At 35.7% G+C, this 22,488-nt stretch overlaps 1 protein-coding gene across 1 annotated transcript; it reads right to left on the bottom strand.

Moving 5' to 3' along the window:
* Positions 1–2,698: 2,698 nt before the first annotated feature.
* Positions 2,699–13,273, bottom strand: Egm (Enigma). The gene is made up of 9 exons (XM_068769970.1): positions 12,504–13,273; positions 11,043–11,204; positions 10,368–10,511; positions 9,483–9,633; positions 7,831–7,982; positions 6,782–6,897; positions 5,130–5,287; positions 4,238–4,309; positions 2,699–2,925 (listed from the first exon to the last, which is right to left on the bottom strand). The coding sequence occupies exons 1-9, from the start codon at positions 13,159–13,161 to the stop codon at positions 2,712–2,714; spliced, it is 1,827 nt and encodes a 608-aa protein (XP_068626071.1). The 5' UTR covers positions 13,162–13,273; the 3' UTR covers positions 2,699–2,711.
* Positions 13,274–22,488: the final 9,215 nt, after the last annotated feature.

The raw sequence follows: 22,488 nt of genomic DNA, 5'->3' as shown, positions 1-22,488 counted from the left end.
TTGTACTTTTATCATATAATTTCTATGAATAAAAATCGGTAAAAAAACTTTTAAGTTAAACGGTTTTATTTGATACCCATATTGTGGTGGTTGTGGAAAAATATGTACCTAGTCCGCCATATTGGAACGGCGTCCATCTTGAATTTTAAATTTTGACATAATCATCGTGTTTTACTAGTGTAGCCCTTTCATTTGATATCCAAATTGAGAGGGTTTAGAAAAAATATGTAATCCGTTTTTTTGTATCGGCGGCCATCTTAGATTTATAATGTTATTGATTTTATTATATTGTATTGTCATCTGAATTAAATGTGTGTACCAAATTTCAGATCAATCTGACAACGGGATGGTGCTTAAATTTCAATTTCTTATTTTGACCCAAATAAATAAACAAATAAATTCCGTACGGGTCGAACTAAATAAAACCGTTTAATATGAATGTAAAAAAAACATACGTTTGCGTTTTTTAAATGCGTATAAGCTTGAAAAATTTCAAATTTCGAACAATGGCTCGAACTATCTAGGAGTTTGGCCACCCCTGGTCGACGTCGTTATTGACAGCAAATAAAATTTACATTCACTTCTTTATAGCTTTTACACTTATAAGTAATCACTTTGCGTAATGATGATAATTCGAATTCAGTGGTGATGATATAAGGATCCGATACGTGGTAATTTACGTTGGTCCTGATAATAAACTTCAAGATCACAGAGCATTGCAGTGGGTAAGTATTGTATGACTAAATACCGTACAGTACTCGGCGAAAAATATTCGACATCGACCTTTAGAAAGAGACAATTGGCTAGTCGGCTTCGTAGAGCACTATCTCTGTCCCACACTACCTATGTGACGTTTTGTCAGTCGTTGTATTTCGTGCGACAGAGATAACGCTCTACGAAATTAGCCGATTGTCTCTTTCCAAAAGTCGGTGTAGAATATTTATCGTCGGGTACTGTAGAAATATTTTACCATATTTTCTCTAAAAATCTACTAGATGGCGCTAGTAAACAAGCTTCATAGACAGTACTATTTTACCGACGTTTTGTATATTTAAAATCACTATATGCGTGTAATATGTACTCTAATAAATAAATCATTATATATATACATAAAATTTGTGTTTCTGTATTTCCTAATTTTGAACAGCTTGCCATCGTGTTATTCTTAACTATTATTCAAACATTAGGGTGACCGGAAAGTAATGTCGCATTCTTAAGTTAAATTCATACGACTGCATTTTTAACAAGTTTTTATTTCTAATCAACAATATATGCACCTTCGTTATCAACAACCTTTTGCCGTCGAGTATACAAAATCAATGCCGGAGCGGTAACAAATCAATCTGTTTTTCTGTAAAATAAGTCGACAGAAACGACATTACTTTCCTATTTAATGGAATCAGGCGTTACCTCGCGGAAGTCCATCCTAAGTAAGAAAAGGACCAATATTTAGCCATTTCCGCACATGCAGTGGTAGTCGTGCAACAAAGTGCATCGCCCGCCAGCCCGCTGATAAATGCGTATGCGGCAAACAATGCGAATCACACAACCGCCACCGCCAAATCACTCAACACGTGTTTCACTCCTCCACGGGGCATCTTCACTCACATCAACACAGAGTGTTACTTTCCGGTCACACTAGTAACTGTGGCGTATCCTGCAAAATGGTAGGGTTGCCTGGCGCCCAATTTTAGTTACATGTTGCTCGCGTCAAGTCAAAACGAACCGCATTTAAATACAACTATGCAAAAAATTAGGTTTAATATATTCTCACAGAAATCACTTTTTTATTGTAAACAAACTAGTGTAAACAATATAAAACAATTAAAAATTTGATAAATAATTATCTATTGAGCAGTGGTTAATGACTGAGATTTACGATCGCTGATCGCGTGTTCAATTCTCGATGTAATGTAACATAATTCACACTTTATGCATAGGATTGCTACTGCGAAGTTTTCAGAATTTGGACAGCTTCCTTTACTTACCATAACATCATCAATCGCAAACCCACCTTTCAACCGTGGCGATTTGTGACGGGGGGTGGTGCCTTTCAGTGGGCGTTTATATGCTGAAACTATTTTATATGTTACAGTTTATTTTAAATTATATATTTGTTAGTTCTCTTTATTGCTACTCAGTTTGGGTAAATATATTTATATCAATATTTAATTATTTGAAAATTAGTAAAGTTTGGCAGCCCTGATGGCTGGAATGACAAATCATCACAGCCACTCATCACCCATCTTCACACCGTAATATTGAGAGCCACTGACAATATTTCAAAGAACCGCATGTGGCTGGACCCGCAGGTTGGTAACCCCTGGCATGTACAAAGACAATATTATTATCTATGCAAGAGCTACAGAAACCAATTCAAATCAATTATCACCGGGACATTGTTATAACAAAAAACAAGTAAAAATTAATATACAAATATATAGTTATAACATTTATTTAACAACTAAATACACATATGTCAACAAAATCACATCCGCAGTGTTGCCAATTACAAATATATTTGTGGAACGTACAAAAATTAACGCACAGATTAAAAATACAAAAAAATGCACATTTGAAATTATTTTTTATTGGCAACATTTATATCAGTATAGTACATATAGATGTAAATAAAATATTGTAAGTTTATGTTTTATATATATACCTTTATCTTGACAGATTTGGTTTCCATACGTTGACGTGTATAAATTTCACCAGAAAACCCTCGCCGTAGGCTTCTCCGCCACGACAGCATTGTTTTCTAGCGCCTTCTGTCCGAATTTGGCCTTGAAGTGGTCCAGGTTGAGATATTCACCATCATCAACTTCCTTGATCAACTTCTTCACTCTATCCTTGGAGCTTTCTACGAAGCATGCAGCTAGTTTCATTTCCACCTCTGCGTTTCTTAGGCCTATGCAGTATGCCCTAAATGAAAAGAAAATGTATCATCATTTCAGCTGCAGGATGACCACTGGTGGACAGTTTGTCCACGTAATTAGTGGACATCGTTCGCATTGTTTGCAGGTTCGTGATTTTCAGTTTAGAACCTTAAAGTCCCAGAAGGCTTTACAGGCTTTCCCTGCCACTTGAACTTGCACATCAGAAAGGTTGTATCAGTTACTTTCATTTCTCTACGTATCTCCTCATTTATGGCTTGTCGACTGACTTGCCAATGAAGCTTGGAAAGATATTTCAGTTTCGTACATATTTTATACTTACCTATATATGTGAATATAAAAAAAATCATGTAAAAATATATATTTTCTATATGGTATTTTGCTAATACTCGAAAATCAAGTCGGTTTGAATTTCTAACATCTCAAGTGGAAAAGGTATTATTGGAATCAAAAAAAAACGAAAAAATTTGATTGTAAACAAAATGTAGATTGATTCTCGTAAAAAATTTGACGGTAATAAAAACGAAAAAAAAGGACTTATTAAGATATAATCAAGTAATATAATACTTACACGCAGTGGGCAATATATAGAAACAATTTTATAATCTGTTTTTATTAATTAAATCATTTATCCAATAAATAAAGTGGTCACAATGAAATATATTTTATTTACTTACCTCTTCAATTGTGAATAAAGTTAATTGACAGTAAAATTTCCATTAATTAAGTAAAAAAATATATTATGAAAAGCAAATATTATTATATAAAATACATTTAAAAAACTTTTAAGTTAAACGGTTTTTTGATACCCATATTGTGGTGGTTGTGGAAAAATATGTCCCTAGTCCGCCATATTGGAACGGCGTCCATCTTTAATTTTAAATTTTGAAATAATCATCGTGTTTTACTAGTGTAGCCCTTTCATTTGATACCCATATTGAGGGGGTTAAGGAAAAATACGTAATCCGCCATTTTGTATCGGCGCCCATCTTAGATTTATAATGTTATTGATTTTATTATATTGTATTGTCATCTAAATTAAATGTGTGTAATTTCAGATCAATCTGATAACGGGAAGGTGCTTATTTCAATTTCTAATTTTGATCCAAATAAATTCCGTACGGGTCGAACTAAATAAAACCGTTTAAAAATACATATGCCCCGTGCGAGTCACAGATGCAGAGAAATTTTATCTCCGTATAAACGCATCTTTATCTCAGTATCACCAACTAATAAGATATGTTTTGCATTATATCATATTATATTGTCATGGACAGATCGTATCACTTATAATTAGGTGAAAGCCTTTAACTTAACACAATTTATTTTTCAATAATTACCTTGAAGCTCTGGCCAACACTGACGTCATCATCAAGATCTCCGTCGCCGCATCCGACAGCCTGTTCAGTTCTCTAAAAAAATTATTATTAATTCATATTCCAATTTAAAAAAATAATTATTAGGATATCTTATCATCAAGGGAAGAATACTAAAAGAGCCCCACAATTTGATAGTAACTCAGACTGATACGCACAGACACGCTTACACACTTATAAAAGCATGAACACACACTGACGCAGTAATGCACTAGCACATACACAAACTCAGACACAGAAACACATATATGCCCAGAAATGCGCACAGGCACAAACACATATAGACACTTATACGCGCTAAGACACACAGCCATCCTCAGAAATGCACAAAGACATACACGCACTTCGGCACAATCGGATACGCACAGGCCCACATATACACTCAGTCACATACAAACACACACAAACACCAGTACGCGCTAAGACTCACAGACATTCGCAGTAATGCACAAACACATATACGTACTTCAGCACAAACAGACACGCACAGACACACATACACGTCAAGTCACGCACAAAAATACACAGACCCACAAACACATGTACGAGCCCAGATACAAACAGTCACAAACGTACGTACACGCTCAGTCACGTAGTTATGTATGTTTAACTGAACTTAGTAGAAGGAAAAAGAAGTGATGTAAGAATGGTAGAGGAATGAAAGATCAGGTGTGGGGGGGGGGGAGAAAAGAGTAATTTAGGACGAAAAAAGAGCGAGGAAATGAAATTTTAAAGGGTACAAATAATTTTAAAAATTGTCCCTGAGACACGACAGGCGAATGTACGAAAAAAATCACACAGCTGATCATTATTGACCATTAATACTTTAAAAGGGTTTAAACTGAAAGGGACTCACGTGAGAGCGCTGACGACCTCCATACCGTGGCGAGCCATCACCGTTTCGCTGCCATATTTCATCCTCATCACACAGTATTCCAATTGTTCAGCTGGCATCCTCAGCGACGGATGAAGGTGTTCAGCCAAATATAAGTTCAGCTTCGGCTGATCTTTCTCCTGTATAACACACATCGTTTAAAATACAACTCAATTACATCTAAGGAACAAGACATATGATAGTAGCGGGCGTTAAAATAAAGATGTGTTTACATGCAGCAATACAAAGTATATATGTTACATACGTATGTATGTATGTTTAAGTATGTATGTCTATGTATGTTTATGTTCATTTGTTTGTGAATATGTATTTTTTTTGTACACGTGAACTACCCTTTATAAGTACTATTATCTTTTCCTTACTATGGTTGTCTGTAAGAGATTGCCTTGTGTGATAAGACCGCCCATTGTACTTTTCTGTATATTATGTATCTTATCGTGTACAATAAAGAATATTAAATAAATAAATAAAATAAAATAAACATTTTTTAAAAAAACTTGACAACGAAATAGATTTCCTCACAAAGTAATTTACTTAACTTTACCTTTAGATATAAGCCGGCGCTGTGGAAGTATATGAGTCAAGTTTTTGGCAAAAAAAGTCGCAAAGAACCAATGTACGTATGAAATAGAAACTTGAAACAAAAAAGATATGTAAAAATAAATAATATTAAACTGTGATAAAGATAAAGATAAAAATGTGATACAACAAAACTAGAAATTAAGAAAATGTAAAATGAAAAGAGGATGAAAGAATGATTAAACAGAGCAAAAGAGAAAGAAAGCAGAATTGTGGTATAAAAGAGCAGAATGAAAGATTAAGTGAAGAATGAAAGAGAAGAGAATGAATATAAAATAATTAAGTGAATAAATTAAATGCTAATAAAGTCCCTATCCCACCATAAATAGGGGTACGAGAGGCCCCCAATAGCGGGGGTCATAAAAAAAAGAAAAAAGAAACCGAAACTTGACGCCTTTGAGACACAAAACATCCTTCAAGATGATATCCCAACTTTCGACAAACAGGCGCTTGGCAAATGTGGACAGTCCTACAGATCCAGGAACAAAAATATCGGCCTTCCTAATGCCCAGGAGTTTTAACTGACAATTCCACCTTACTTTTTTAAACAGTAGTACTATACAGTAATACCCCGCTTTACGCGAGGGATACGTTCCAAAAAAAATCGCGTTAACTGAAATTCGCGTATAACGAGGTTTATGATTAAACATAGTCAAAAATTATTACAAAAAAATACAAATCATTTTTATCAATCACTTTAATTCTAGGAACACTTTATGCAATACATACTCTTATTTTTTACGGAAAAATACATCTATTGTCTTTTGGGTAACGTTTTGTTTAAGTTCCTGTAAAATACGTTCATAACACCCAACACTGTTTTTAATTGTTTGACAGATGGTCAAGACACCATAGAGAAGTTGATGACTACATTATATTTATACGCACTCTTTCGCGTAATTCGAGGCATTTGAGCGCGAAATTTGCAATTCGCGTTATAGTGAAACCGCGTATAACGGGGTCGCGTAAAGCGGGGTATTACTGTATTTATGAACTTGTAAGAAGATGTTAGGTTTGTGTTTACAATATCTCACCTGATGCCGGTCAGCGAGTATCTTCTTCATTATGAACACGGGATTAAAGAGTGGATTCCTTATCTGTTTAATTTCCGTCGCCATCACCTTGCCGGCGTGATGTATTCCGTTTAAAGCTGAAAATATATCATCATATCAGATCATCATCTTCACTGGTTCACCTACCCCTTAGATTTCCAATAAAACCATGTAAATCGATAGTCTGCGCTTGTTGGTAGATGGAATCCTTTCAAAAACCTTGAAATACCAGTGGTCACTGCCACTTGGTCCATGTTTCAAGAGGGCCATGGTCATGAATCATCACAGATAGGACGGATATCCGATTTAAGCGCAAAGGGAACAATTGGTTGCGCCTTAATGGCACTTATGTCGACGTTTCATCTTCTATTTTCTTCTTGGTCAATTTTTGCCAATTTTCTGGACTTTCAGCCAGGTATCCTTCCATTCTTGATTCGTAATTCTTGTATATGTATATATATTTATATAGGTATATTTTTTATTTATATTGTAATTTATGAATTTGTAAGTACCTACAGCCTAAACTGCCCACTCCTTCAAATCTCTCATTTCCATCCAAAGGTTGTATGGCAGAAATCGCCTCGAGCGATAAGATTGCCTCTTGTACCATATGGAATGTTTTTTTCCCCCTTTTTTCCACTATTCATTGTTTATGATGTACAAAAATGTGTAAATAAATAAACACAAAACACTCGAGAAAGACTCGACCAACTTGTCTATTTTTTCTTCTATATCTCCTATGCTAGGTGCTTCGCTGCGAAATATCATCACAGATGATTAGACCCGCACATTGGTCAATGATGTACCTCGAAGAATTTGGGCCGGAAAAGTTCTGGAATCCCACATGAGGTGGTGGACCGACAACGTAGTTGATGTTGTTGGAAGTTCTTTAATGAGGAGATAAAACAGGTGATTATCATCTCTGGAGAAGGCTTATGACTTGTGAGGATCTGACCTGACCTGATGATGACCCTCGTTAAGGGATAATATTGTAAACATCTGTACCTATGGAAAATGTAAATACAACATACCTATGAACATGTTGACGCTGTCAACTGTCTCGCCCCTCAACGTGAGAGACCTCATGCTGTTCAGCAGCTCTCCCGTCTCCCTCTTCATCTCGATATTTGGTATCGCGATCAACTTCAACAATGTTTCGAGTCCTCGTTGTGCGATGTAATTTCTATAAAAAATTTATTTATTTTGGACCGCACTGACACTGTCCAAATGGCATTTATTCTGCGGATTAGTAGCAGATAAGGGCACCTAGATCTTTTTTAAGGTTAAAAAGATCGAGGGCTCCTGAAGAGGAGCCTGGAGCCTCGAAGACCATAGCTCATAGATCGCTAAAGCGGTCCATGGAGTGACTACACTGAAGGGCCAAGATGGTCGAACCTCGACTTGACTTCCAGTCCAGGACCTCGAGACTCCTGTGGCTAAATGTTCTGCGCGCCATTTGACCCACCAACTGCCACCTCAATTCGTCAATCCGCTATGCCGGTTACTTTCGTTTTAATCTCCTCATTCCTGGATTTCAGTCCCGAGTATTATATGGATAGTTTAGTGACTGTGACCTTGGCAATGAGGTCCCTGGTAGGAGACCAGGTTTTACAACCTAAGTCATCAAGAAATCAATATGTACATAAATACTGCTTGATGAAGGCCTCTCCCATAGGAATTGCAGTTAGCCTGGGTGCTTTTATAGCTTCATCGATACTAGGTTCACGGAACGTAAGAGTCCTTGAACTTCTAAAAAAAATTTACTGGCATTCCAGTAGTAAGATGAAGTTTACATGAAGGTACCAGCTCTACCCATGTAGAGGTGTCCAGTGCATTGTGTATGCGGCTTTTTTTTAATGGCCCCCGCTATTGGAGGCCTCTCGTACCCCTAATTAGTTGGGATCAGGGTTTTCGTTTACAATTAAGTTTTTCAGATCTTTCATCTTTATTCTTCACTCACTGTCATTCTTCTCAGTTTCTTTCATTCTTACCTTATTTCCATCACGATATCTTTCATTTTGTTCTTTCATTCCTTCTTGCTTTCAACGCCTTCCTTTCATCATCTTTTTACTCTTAGGTGGCTAGGTACATTTTTTTTAATTTTCGTGTATGCAACTTGGGAGATAGCATGAACCAGTCGACAATCTAAGCGAGGATCCTGATCCACCTACGGATGGTCCATACTGTTCGGGATTTTGGGGGGGTGGGAGTGCGCCCACTAATATAGATCGTGCTAGTGTGTGGGCTGTTGATGTCATGGGAGTAGCGCTTGGTGTATTGTGTCTGCAGCGTGTGTGATGTTTTTGTGGGAACATTGTAATGGTAGTGACATGGAAGTCTTTGGGACTCGTTTTATTCTTCGTTTATGCGGGGAGAGTAGCTTGATGAGCTTTCTATGAGGGGATTTGAGTAGGAAAATCCTGACTCAAAGCAGGTCTTTGAGTCTTTGCAAGAGATGGAGTATTGTTGGCGAGGTGTGAGGAAGTTTTTCAATGGGATCGGTTGAAAGAGATCTGCGTTCAATGTTCCAATTTTAACATAGTCGCCTGTCTACCCTGTGGTCGGACAATCTATGCTCCCCCCTCCCCCCCTATCGATACCTTTACTGCACAGATAAAAATTCATCCTCTATTTTTTTGACTTTATATCATAATATCAATATTAAAATAGAAGAAACTCCCACCTGCACATTGCCATCTCCAGCTCTACATCTGGATCCATATAACCGTCGAGAAGTCCAGCTGTGAAATACTCTGCACTCTCAGACGCGTACAGATGGACTATTGCTTCACCAACCACATCGCGTATTGACGTTACTTGCGATAAAGGTTTACCTGGTAAGATATTTAATAATTAAACACTATTCCGTGTTATACAGGATGATACAAGGAAACATAAACTGATGATCGTTTTCGAGACGCGATCACGAGCAGGTAGACGCGGTTTGTGTAGCCCCCCCCCCCAGGTAGACCGACGACATAGTTAAAATCGTAAAAAAATCAAAAGAAGAATAACGTAATCATAAAATCAATGGATTCTCAAAATAATAAATAACATAATGATAATATAGTAATAAAATGCGTAAAATGAATTATTATTTTTGTTATTATTATACTTTATATATATAGACACACACACGCACACGAACATACAGACACAATGACTCTTTGAAAGATTATTTTTGTCTCCGATCGATTGTCGAATTATTTCAATATTTAAATTTATATAACCCATGTCATCTGCTGGAAAATCGAAACAAATTACTGTCGTGAATAATAATTATTATTGCACCACAACATTAGCGAAATACAAACAACGATCGTAATTAACTAACCGGCGTCTTAAGTATCATTAGGAGTGCTGCCATATACGTGTGCATATATCTAACTTTAATTCACATGTTTTGTACTTTAAAATAATTTCAACAAATGAAATTTTTGTAAAAAAAACATTCGTTTGAGTGTTTTAAATGCGTATTAGAGAATTTTCTCGAAAATTTTCAAATTTCGAACAATGGCTCGAACTAGGGTCAAGTAGCTTGACCACCCTTGGTTAAAAAATAATTTACCTGAAAATGTCTTTGGTAGTATGAACTCAATAACGGTTCGTAAGGCCTTCAACAGACTTGACCTGCACAGTACTGCTGTATGAAGTCTTGACACACCCAAGGTCTTTGCCAGATTGTCTTCCGAAGCCATTTCGAGTGGTGTACCTTAGAATATTAGAAAATTCTAAATATCTCTATTATACATTTACACAAACTTATAAATACAGTACCAGGCGATAAATATTGCACATCGACCTTTGGAAAGAGACAATGGGCTAATTTCGGCTTCGTAGAGCGTTCATCGTAGTTCGTAGGTCGTACATCTCTGTCGCACGAAATACAATGACTGACAAAATGTCACATAGGTAGTCTGGTATAAAATTAATTTTAATAAAATGGTGCTGAACCAAAACATGCTAATTAATAATAATCATATTAGAAAGCTGTACGTGTATTATATATATGCTTGTATCGAAAAAACGGTTCCAAATTTCTCATTAAAATTTTCAAGTATATTCGTTTTTTCTTCCTTATATCGTTTTTTTTATTTTACCTTAAAATTTGTACATATCTAAAGTTACATAATTATATACAAAAAATTAATTAAAATTAAAATTGGCCGGTTGATCAAAAAGGTTGATCACCCCTGCTCTAAACTATGTTAAGTTAATATAACAAAAAAAGTTTGATCCATACCTGGTGTTTTCGTAAATGATATATATGTACCATCATGACTAACACCGCCAGCATTGGGATGCACCAGGAACATCTTCATTCTGTTGGTGTCCACAACGCATAGCACCAGATAATAGCCGGTAGCATTGAGACATATTTTCTCACCGTTTATTCTCCATATACCTGAAAATGACGGGCCATAGTTTTAATAATAAAAAAGAAAAGGAAGAAATTTTTTTAATACCAATATTAAAACTATAAAAAAAACTTTATGAAGCTACATACAGTAGTACAACCTATCTCAGCGAGATGTCCACTGTTGCACATAACTTCTAAAAATGAACAGAATCCAGCATCTGATAACCTTAATAAAGTCATCTGTACTTGCTGATCTGTGGTATTTACTCCAGAACCTTACAACACTAGCAGACATCTCTGTTGCACACTGTGAAGCCTACCCACTGATATTTCTACTTGATAATCTGCAAGGCTATGTCCTTGGGTTTGTCCAAATCTACTTGTTAAGCAACTGATTTGCTCATAAGAAATGTGCGATCAAGTTTGACTGACATCATCACTGGTAACACAAAAATTGTGGACTTTAGCCTCCAGGCACTAAGTGATATTGCTTCAGTTCAAACTTGACAGTCCACTATTATTTTTGAAATCTGAAAATTTGCTCTATAGAAATATATATACTTTATATTTAATTGTGACTTGTGATACTTGTTACAAAATTGGGGCATACATCTCGGCAATTGTATAATAAATTGTCCATAATGTTCAAGAAATTGTATTCGTAAAGATGTAAAGATACATTAAATACATAAATATAAATGTTTTGTGTGTCTATGTGTGAATTATTTTACATTGGAAGTAGTAAAGTCATAATGAGTGTTATGAGACATCTCCAGTTTCAGTTTGAAATGTGCGGAAACATGTTGAGAGCAAAGATTTAAAAACAATTATTGTTTACACTCCTTCTGAGCTGACTTTGTACTGACAGAAGTTACCCTTCCATTGTTACAGAGAAAGTAAATTAATATAACATATTTCAGAGTGATTCCTACAGGGTGATTGCAAATAGGTGTGAAAGTTTTAAAGTAGCTTTAAACTGATGAATAAATGTATTTAACCAATCATCCTGTATAAGTGATGAACAATAAAGAGTATAAAGATTGAACAGGCATGCTAGAGCCAATCTGAATAAATGATTCAGATCTATTGTTTAAATAAGTACTACTTCTTTTCAGCTGATTGACACTCTCTGCAAGGCATAGGGCTCCCTTAAAGTTTGCCAAGATGACCTTTACACTGCCCACATGTAGTGACTTCCTGCAACCTTAACTATGTTGTCACTTCTGCCGCTTTAGACCGACTTCTTTTGTGATAAACTGGTGATCTTGGTCCTCAAGTACTACTAAAACTTAAGCTATTTATAATTTTAAGCTACAAATATAAGGAATGAATGCAACACTATACCTTTTTCATCAATTTCTGCTGAAGTTCTGAAATCTGCTTGAGTAATTCTTTCAGATAGCTTCTCTCTTATACACAATGATAGAGTGTTATTGCCTGTTATTAAGTCACCAATCACCTTTTGATATAGGTCTTCCGATAACCCAATTTTTAATGCATTTAAACTGACCCAATGATCACTTATCTCCTGTCCGAGGTGCAAATCTGTACCAATAGTCTCTAAATATCGGATGCTTTCTGTATGGTTAATAGCTAAACCGTTGTGTGTAAGAGCAACGGGTGCCGCATACATGTTTGTATATTTTAAGACATTTTTTTTGTCTTCTGTTGTTTTATTCGGATCAGAAAATACTCGATCAAGTGCAGCGACTCTATTATCTAACGCTTCTGACTCCTCTTTATTTAATATCTCGGGATATTCCAGTAAATTCCGGTCGAAAATAGATACGAACACATTTTTCATGAATGGCGGAATTTGCGCTTTTCGACGCTCTACTCGCTCTAAAACTCTTATATCTTCAAAATCAAACTTATCCTCCTGGACCTGAGGCTGGGTGTGAGAGGAAGATTCATTCTTAGATGAAGATACTCTAAATTTTCTGTGAAAACTTTTGTTGATGTTTCGGTATGGTATTGTGCAAATTTTACGTGCAATATTCATTCTATATATATTAAATATTTCTTTAAAGTGCCCGTTAGAGACTAAATTATTATAATAGTTTTAAACAGATTACTTAAATATATTTAAATTGTAAAAATAACAATACGTAACTCTTAACTTTATTGGTTATATGGTTTGACGTTTGATTTTTTTCTCGTCTATTTTGAAAAACATAAAAGACAATAGTTTTTATTGATACAGGACAAAGAGTTTTTTTTAGTATTCAGTTAATTGATTTATTTTCTTCTATAACATTAATATTTTTATTATATTTTTATCACAAAAATAACACGAACATTCTTAATTTACACAAAAAAACTATGTTTTGTTAAAGTTGTAATCATAAAATAATCTAAATTACTGTTGGTGTTGGATTTTAATATTAGAAATAATATTAATCGTAGAAATTATAATATTTTATCATTTTTGTGTGTCATAAAAGTCATGAGACATTGAATTTTGAGTTAAGCTCCATCTTTTGGTTAAACTGTCAAATAAATAATGACGTTTTGTTAGTTATAGATATAAAATCTTTAAATAGGCGAATGTATAGCTCATAAGCTGTCTATTCTTATTTATTTATTATATTAATCGTTAATCGAAACCGAAATTAGTCGATTGTCTCTTTCCAAAGGTCGATGAGCAATATTTATCGCCGGGTACTGTACAATAATTTACAGTACTTACTTCAAGAGAAAATCGGTCTGATTCAACGCTTCTTAGGCAGATCTTGGTGTTTGGGGTAAAAGGTCTTAATATAGAAACCCTCTTCGCCCTGCCACCCTTAACCTGTGAAGTCCCGTATTAGGCGCTGAGCGTATCCAGTTTCGGCTGCAAGAGAGAATAGAGAAGAGAAATATCTCTTCGTAGATGGAAGAAGAGGAAAGTCGCCAGACTTTCCTGGAATATTTTTATGGCCCCTGCTATTGGCGGCCTCTTCGTATCCCCAACTAGTTTGGGACAGGGACTTCTATTTTTCTTTTAATTAATTTTTTCACATCTATTATATTATTTTCGCGCTCTTCTACCATACGTCTTAAGATCTTTTATTCTTTTACTTACTTCCTACATTGCATCTGTCTTACCCTTTCATTCCATTTCCCTCTTTTTCGATGGTTTTCATCCATCACCTCATTCAACAGGTTTTACAATATTTATTTTTATTTTATTTTACATAATTTAATTTATGTATATGTTACTTACTGGAATATTGCTGAACGCTATAAAAAATATAGCAATCTTTGAAAGAGTAAAGTTAAAAAAGGTGTGGTACATGGGACCCGGGACGGGCTATCTAAAATAGCACGGCGCGAATACAGCGTGGCGATCCCTGACCGGGAGTCCTCCGCGGTCTACAACAACAAAGTGCACCGCCCGCCAGCCCGCTGATAAATGCGTATGCGGCAAACATTGCGAATTACACAACTGCCACCGTTAAATCACTCAACACGTGCTTCACCCCTCCACGGGGCATCTTCAGGAGTTATGTTACACCGATTAGTGCCAAACACAGAGTCACTGTTGTGTCATTTATCGGCGGGCTGGCGGGCGGTGCACTTTGTTGCACGACTACCACTGCATGTGCGGAAGTGGCTAAATATTGGTCATTTTCTTACATAGAAGGTTTTTCACTTGGGCCTAAACACGACTTATAGCATAGGCCTACCATCAAAGATGACTTTATTTATATCGTTGGTTTAACTAGTGAAGCTGTACCAACACTGTGTCTACCTGTTAACATTAATGTCGCTTCGGAAATATTTAGTGCTGGAGAAAATGGCGGAAGCAACTTCAGCAAAGTTTTTATCTAGACCAGTGATTCCCAAAGTGGTTTATGTTGACCCCTACGGGTCTTTGACAACCTGCAAGGGGTCTACGTCAGCGAAAAAAATTTGGGGGTCCATGCAATGAAAATGGGGGTCCACGATAGTGGATCTCAACGCATACACTGATAGTACCTATTTACTTATATCATACAATCTTATAATATCAAAACATTTACATTATTTATAAAAGTACCTATGAAGTAAAAAATTTTATATATGTTTATAAAATTGTGTAAGTTGTAGGATGTTGGTATTCGCTTTGTGGTCATTCATTTTGAACTTGTAAAAACCTGAGAGTCTCAGAGCTTCGCTACCTTGCACTGACTTGTTCAATTCGTCACTCTGTAAATACGAATGTGGGACAAATAAATTTACAGGAAATCAATATCAGACAAGTAGGGGATCTACCCAACACGGAAAAACATGGCAAGGGGTCTACGACACAAAAAAGTTTGGGGAACTCTGATCTAGAATTAAATTGTTGGCCACCCCTGTTATACATGACCCGACTTCGATTTCAAATTCGCATGTCAACTAAAACTGTTGTTTAAAGAGAATAGACTTCAAATATAGCTGTCACATGCAGGGGCGGTTTAACCTATAGCGCAGGGTGTGCAATACACACCCCTGAGACGGAGGAACAGAAATTCGATACATTTCGCTGTCCATAAAACTTAAAACACAAGACGAAAAATGAACCATCGCGGTTCGCCGCTTAGTTTCGCAACAGAGATGTGCTACAGGCATAAAAACAACGAGTGTTATTCTGCCGTCATAAGAATAAAGGCCGTATCTAACACCATACTGTAAGCTATACCTACTTATAAAATAGCTTGTTGGAATATAAAAAACTTTCTTGCTACGACGGCAAAGTTAATAGTTATAGCCGCAGGGGGGGGGGGTTTAGGGGGCGCCGGGGTTTCATAGCACACGGGCGCTACACGAGCTAGAGCCGCCCCTGGTTCTCTGCAAGACTAGGTTGATGATTTCGTTCCACGATTATTATTTCTATTTTTGAACCTGCCTTCAAAACTTCCAAATATCTTTAGTTGAGTAGGCATTTACACGTATTTTGGTTTCAACAATTATTAATGTAATTAAAAGATCTAATGATAAGAGACCACTAGAGAATTTGGATAAAAATCACTGTCTTTCAAACTATAGAGATCATATATGATATCGTACATGATTTATTTTTCAAACACCATAATTTTTTATATAAAACATTCTGATGTGTGTATTAACAAAGATTTCGCGTATAAGTCAAATAAATTTTAATTTTCATAACCCATAAATACTAAATTAATTCAACTTTTGTCAAATTCTCGACGAAGCGGGGAAAGCTATTGTTTATTTTATAAATCGCTATTACACACAGCGGCGTTCTAATGAAGCCACTTCAACCCTTTCTCATTTGCATGCGGTCAATCCAACCCTCATCAGGAATGACTTGATATTAACCCCATTATATTTAACCTCCCATCTCATACAACTACATAAATATACGAGACAAAAACAATTACTTCAATTTAATTAAATACCAGTTTTATTGCACGGCAACACTGTACGTGTTAGTGATGCGACTTTAATAGCGTTTACTGAAATAGCTTTAACGTTACAGCTATATAGCTTATTTGGAATAAAGACGAATTCGTTATTTCAAAACTCACTTTTGCGCAAGTCACAAAACTTCAAACTTTTTCTACATCTATGTATACATGTATATATATAAATAGATATATAAATCTATTTATATATATATACACACACACACATATATATATATATATATATATATATATATATGTAGTATATATATAGATTTATAGAGAGAGAGAGAATATGACTGATAAATAATATAGGTAATAATTGGCATTAGAAATTACGTTTTATACAGTTCGATTGGTTGTAGGTGTGTTCAAAAATTAAATTTATACATGTTAAAATTAATTATCATTTACTTTCTAGCCATGCAGACTTTATACTGCCTCATATTATTGGCTTGTCATAATCCAATAGGAAACAAAATTAATTTTAATTATTTCAGAACGATAAATGATCACTTTATAAACCTTGATTGTAAATAGGTCTAGACGCTTTAAAGTTTTTGGAAAAAAATGTTATAAATTCACCCCTCTATGACTTTATATCGATTACCAATCACCCTGTATATGTATTCAATAAATTAAAAACCGAGTATGAGTAACTATATAGCTATTAGCAGAGCTACTGTGTACAGTTATTACGTAAAAGCTATTTTAGTCAAAGGACATCCCTTTTGCATTGGGGGTTGAATACGAAGAAAGTTTACACCCACAACATTACGTTTATTGTAATTTAAACCTTATACCATGACAAAAGAGTTTGATATGGCTTGGATGTTGTAAATATATATAATTTTATATAACCATGTCTATATATCGCCATGAAATAATCAGTAGGATTTCTTCTAGGATGCGGAGATGTATGGTGCGTGAAATTTTAGTTAAATATTGTTTAAAATAACATTTAGTAAGTTAAAACAACTGTTAGATTGTGTTATATCATGTGAATTGAGTGTTTGTATGTGTGATTTGCGGTAAACAATCGATTTTATTTGTAAATTGTGATGGTTTAATGTACGAAATATGCTAAGCAAACACTACATTGTAAGACATGAAAAAATTAGTGTATCGATGTTACTGTAGTGTGAACGAGGATTATTAATGGTATGATATTTTATTTTAATTAATTATTACTTGAAAAATATATTTAAACTAGATTAATGTGCTAAATAATTAAAGCGTGTCGATAATTGATCTAATTAGTTTACGTAAGTGGTACATCACTACGGCTTATATTTTTTTTTACGTACGCTTAGACGCCGAATGGTTTTACGAATGTAATGCCTAATATTATTCCGTGGAATATTTTATTTTTAACTTAATTTCGAAACGCTATGTTATACGAAAGATATTGCAATTTTATTTACATGATAATATATAGTAAATATTATATAAAAAGTTTTGTGGATATTTTTAACATGTATTTTTAGGTTATAAATATTTATTTCCGATTGTTTTTTTTTTACACTTATATGAATAATTTAACTAGTAATTAAGGGTGATTATTTATTTATTGAATGTCAAATAAATATGATAATATAGTCATCGTTAAATATTTACCGACGCAATTTTTTAACGAAAATATATATGGCGTCTGTCAAAAATCAAAAGTATAATAAAATTTTTTATAAAAAATTACGCGAAAAATATATGAAAACATAACAAAAAAGTGAAGTCGTTCTCAAATTATGGCGTGATGATGAAAAATATATATTAATTTTTATTTATATATACAATAATAAAATAGAAAATGAGTTTATATAGATGGCAACACTCGTTGATTGTTTTCCCGCCTTATTGTCAAGTTTAAAGATGGATGTCATCAGTGAAAGTTAACCTATATATATCAGGATTTTACATGATGTTTGGTAGGCTGTGAGATAAGTTTGAAAAGCTTATTGAATAAAATTCTTATAAAAATATGCTTGTAAAAGTGATCACAAAAAAAAAAACCCGCGGGAGTATTGTGTGGTCTCTTTCCGTATGTGTTTAGAACCCTCGTATATAAATAGTGAAGAACGATTTATATCTTTTGTTTGATTACTTCTTTATATATTTTTTTGTGTGTGTTTTTATTTCCTCTGTGGTTACTATTGGAAAAGCTAACAATTCTTTATGCTATTCTGCTAATCTTTTTTATAACAAAACAAGAAAAAAAATTCGTAGTTAGCAATACATTTCGTGTTTCACTATTATATTACATATAGATATAAGTAAAATCGGTTGGCCCATGTTTATCAAAACATGAAAGATCTCGTCCAATTCCTATATATGAAGGTATAAGATCAATGTGTTTCCAGTGATGACATAAGGCAATTAAACGTGATATTTAAATTGGAGCCTTATTCACAAGCTCAAATATGAATCAAATATGGAAATTCGTAGAGGAACATAGGTAACCGAACTGGCCCAGGGTATTGTCAGGTCGACAACAGGAAGGCCACGCAGCAAAAATAGCTGCAGAGAGCTAATGTTTTTGGTACCTTGGAAATGTAAACATAGGATGCAATCTTTCTATAGATCTTATTAGAAATATACAGCCGAGGTTTATGTCCAACAGTGAACATCCCACGATATAATGTGAGATATACTCCAGCGTTGATATAAGCCATGAATTAAAACAGTTTGAAAAACAGAGCTCAAGATAATCAGTTTAATAAGGGATTATTCTACATATCTGACATCGGCATAGTGTATTAAAATTTATTTTAATAAGATTATAAATAAAATACTACACTGATATTACGACATATTCATATCATCATATTTGACTGTGAATTTCGGTGACTTTTATCGTCGTAAGCCTTACATCTCACCTCTGACCTTTTTTTTTTTGGTTTCGGTGGGGGAATCTTCCGGTATTCAAGATGCCCTGCCTCTGGGGGGAGGACATGGGTATGTGGGATTCTTACCCGCTAAAACCCTCCCCGGTAGTCGCCCTCTGCGCTAAAAGGGGGACCGCGGTATCTCCCGGTCAGGGATCGCCACGCGGTCTTCCCTCGCGCCGTGCTATTTTAGATAGCCCGTCCCGGGGTGTGCGTGTATACGCTACCCCCGAAATCCTCGTGGTGCTATCACGATGGTTAGAGACTACGTCGAACCATCGTCCGCCTCAGAGTCGCCGAAGCTAGTGGGAGTTTAGGGCCCCCACCCTAAACTCCCGCGACTCCGTAGGCCACGTTTTTGGTAGGGGAGCACCATAATCTCACCTCTAACCTAACCTAAATATCACAATGATGATAGAGGCTTCCAGCGACATTATGTCTTGCACCCATCTAAAGTGGAGCCTGTCCACACCGCGTCTACCAGTGGCCGCGTCTCGTGGTCGACACCTGAGAACCATTCCAACCAGGCCATCGGTATTACAAGAGATGTTGCACAATTAAAAAAAATGAGGCCTTCAATTTTTAAATTCTACGTTCCTTATTTTTATTATCTATGATACCTGTATCTCTCTATTTATTATTCTTTTTAAATCTTTTACTATATTTATTATGTCTAAACTTGTTACCTGCTAAAAATATTATACGTAACATGTTAAAAAATATATAAATATATAAAGCTTATTTGAATTTGCCACCATTGGCTACAATACAGACATTTAAACTTTGGTGCCAGTTAACAATAGCACGCACACTATGGGTAAATTCGTCACTGTCAATCCTATTGATTGTTTTAGAGACTCCAAATTATGATGGTGTTTAAAGCAAGCTTTACTGTCTAAAACTGATCATAAATCATAATCCAGTGGATTAAGATCAGGACTAGATGATAGTCAGACTCCAGCTCTGATGATGTCCGACACGAATGTTTTTTTACCAAGATTAGGTGGATCTACCTTTATGACCCGACTCCAAGTCTTGCTGAAAGGACCATTCTTGGTTATTGAACACAGTGTTATTAAAAGACTTGACTACCTTCTCAAGAATTGTATCTTGATATACCTGTGCCGATGTTTTTATACCTTCATCACAAAGTATGGATTAGTCACTCCTTCATAAATAACACCCCACCAACTGATGAAAGAAGCAAATGATACTTGTTGTAACAGCTCCTAATAGATACCGGACTGTTTGTATTTTGTGCGACAGATATAACGCTCTACGAAGCCGAAATTAGTCGATTGTCTCTTTCTAAAGGTCGATATGCAATATTTATCGTCGGGTACTGTATATATGTTAAAAATAAATTAAAAGTTACTGTATAAATAATTGTACAAATATATATAACATTATTAAAAAGAATATACTATTTTTTATTAATTCTAATTTGTATCGCTAGTGTTTTATTTACAATATTTTGTTTTTCGCTTAAACTAAACGCAGACAGTTGGGAGATGGTTGCCGCTATTTGATACGGATCTTTCTTCTCCCAGCTGCGAGGCACGACAGCGTTTTATAAATATTTACAATTTTTCTTACAAAATTTTCTCTTATGGGTAAATACAGCTAAAATTTACACATATTAACAATACTATGTGGAAGTTTTACTCAATTATATATTAGTTGCTACATTATTTTATTTCAAGTCGCCGCCCAAGCGCTACAGGCCGTTAAATGCCTTGAGATTTAGGACAATGTGCCGGGCCAACTTATCAAAAGATTCTGCTGTAGATTTTTTCTTGAGAAGGTCCGGTAAGTTGAACGGAGGTATATCAAGGTTTTCACATAAGGTCACGTGGTCACGTCTTTTTGAATCGGGAGCAGTGTCTGAGTGAATGATGTAAAGTCTGTACTGTGGAGTCGTCACATGGGCCAGTCTCATTATCGATTATTTTAAAACGGTGCAGGTACTGCTTGCAGTACCCGTGCCCGCTTAGTAGTTGTGTGAGATGGAAAGATGTCTTGATGAGTTTCCGCAGTTTGTTTAAGTCGGTGAGTTTTGAAAGTCCTATGGTATGTCGACCCGGGTAGAAAAAACGTGATCGCACGTAAGAGGAAACATCAGACTTACGACTTTAGACATTGAAACAGCTTTTGATTTGAAATAGTCTCAACCAGCTACTCCTGGGACATGAGCTGTGACGGCTCCAACGGCCATCAGTTGCGAGCGATGCACCCCACATACTGTCGCTTCAGACACGCAACTATTGTCTATGGTCTCATGTGAAGTTTTTGCTGTTAGCCTTGCGGCTTTACAGCTTCATCGGAAACGAGCTGATAGAACGGAGGGGTCCGTGAACACGGATTCGAGCTTCCGAATCCGCATCAGTACTCGGCGGGGAGACGAGGAAGTCACACAGGTAGTGTCCGCGAGATAGTAGCAGCTCCGGTTCGACTTCGAGAGCCGGTCTGGTGTGAAAATCATGGAGGAATCAATAGCCTCCCTGATAAGAGAATAAAAACACCAAAGAAGAGTTCCTCCTACTCTGTAGAAAAATAATAAGTATAGTAACAAATAGAAAGCGAAAATAGAAAACGAAGCTGTAAAAGCCTTAAGGCTAACAGCAGAAACTTCTTACACACAATACAATACAATCAACATTAAGCTTACTGCAAGGCGCAGGTCTTCACCAAAGATATATATTATTTAGTGGGATATACTATATTCATCACGCTGGTCAGGTGGGTTGACCATCGCAGTGTGGGATCATGGTACTCAGAGGGCGCTGGTGTCCATCCTTTGGAAACTTGTATGTGAATTGGCAATCCTATATATTCCTTGCACGAAGTATGAATTATATAAGATTGTAGGCATAGACACCGCGTCCTACAATCGCAAGTCAGTTTTCTATGTAAGAAAAGGACCAATATTTAGCCACTTCCGCACATGCAGTGGTAGTCGTGCAACAAAGTGCAACGCCCGCCAGCCCGCTGATAAATGCGTATGCGGCAAACAATGCGAATTACACAACTGCCACCGTTAATTCACTCAACACGTGTTTCACCTCTTCACTT

The sequence above is a fragment of the Battus philenor genome, unplaced genomic scaffold (assembly GCF_028537555.1).
Source record: "Battus philenor isolate CCGP_79_NKW_IND1 unplaced genomic scaffold, ilBatPhil1.0.hap1 SCAF_29, whole genome shotgun sequence".
Classification (NCBI taxonomy): domain Eukaryota; kingdom Metazoa; phylum Arthropoda; class Insecta; order Lepidoptera; family Papilionidae; genus Battus; species Battus philenor.
This window is presented reverse-complemented; position numbering and strand designations above follow the sequence as displayed.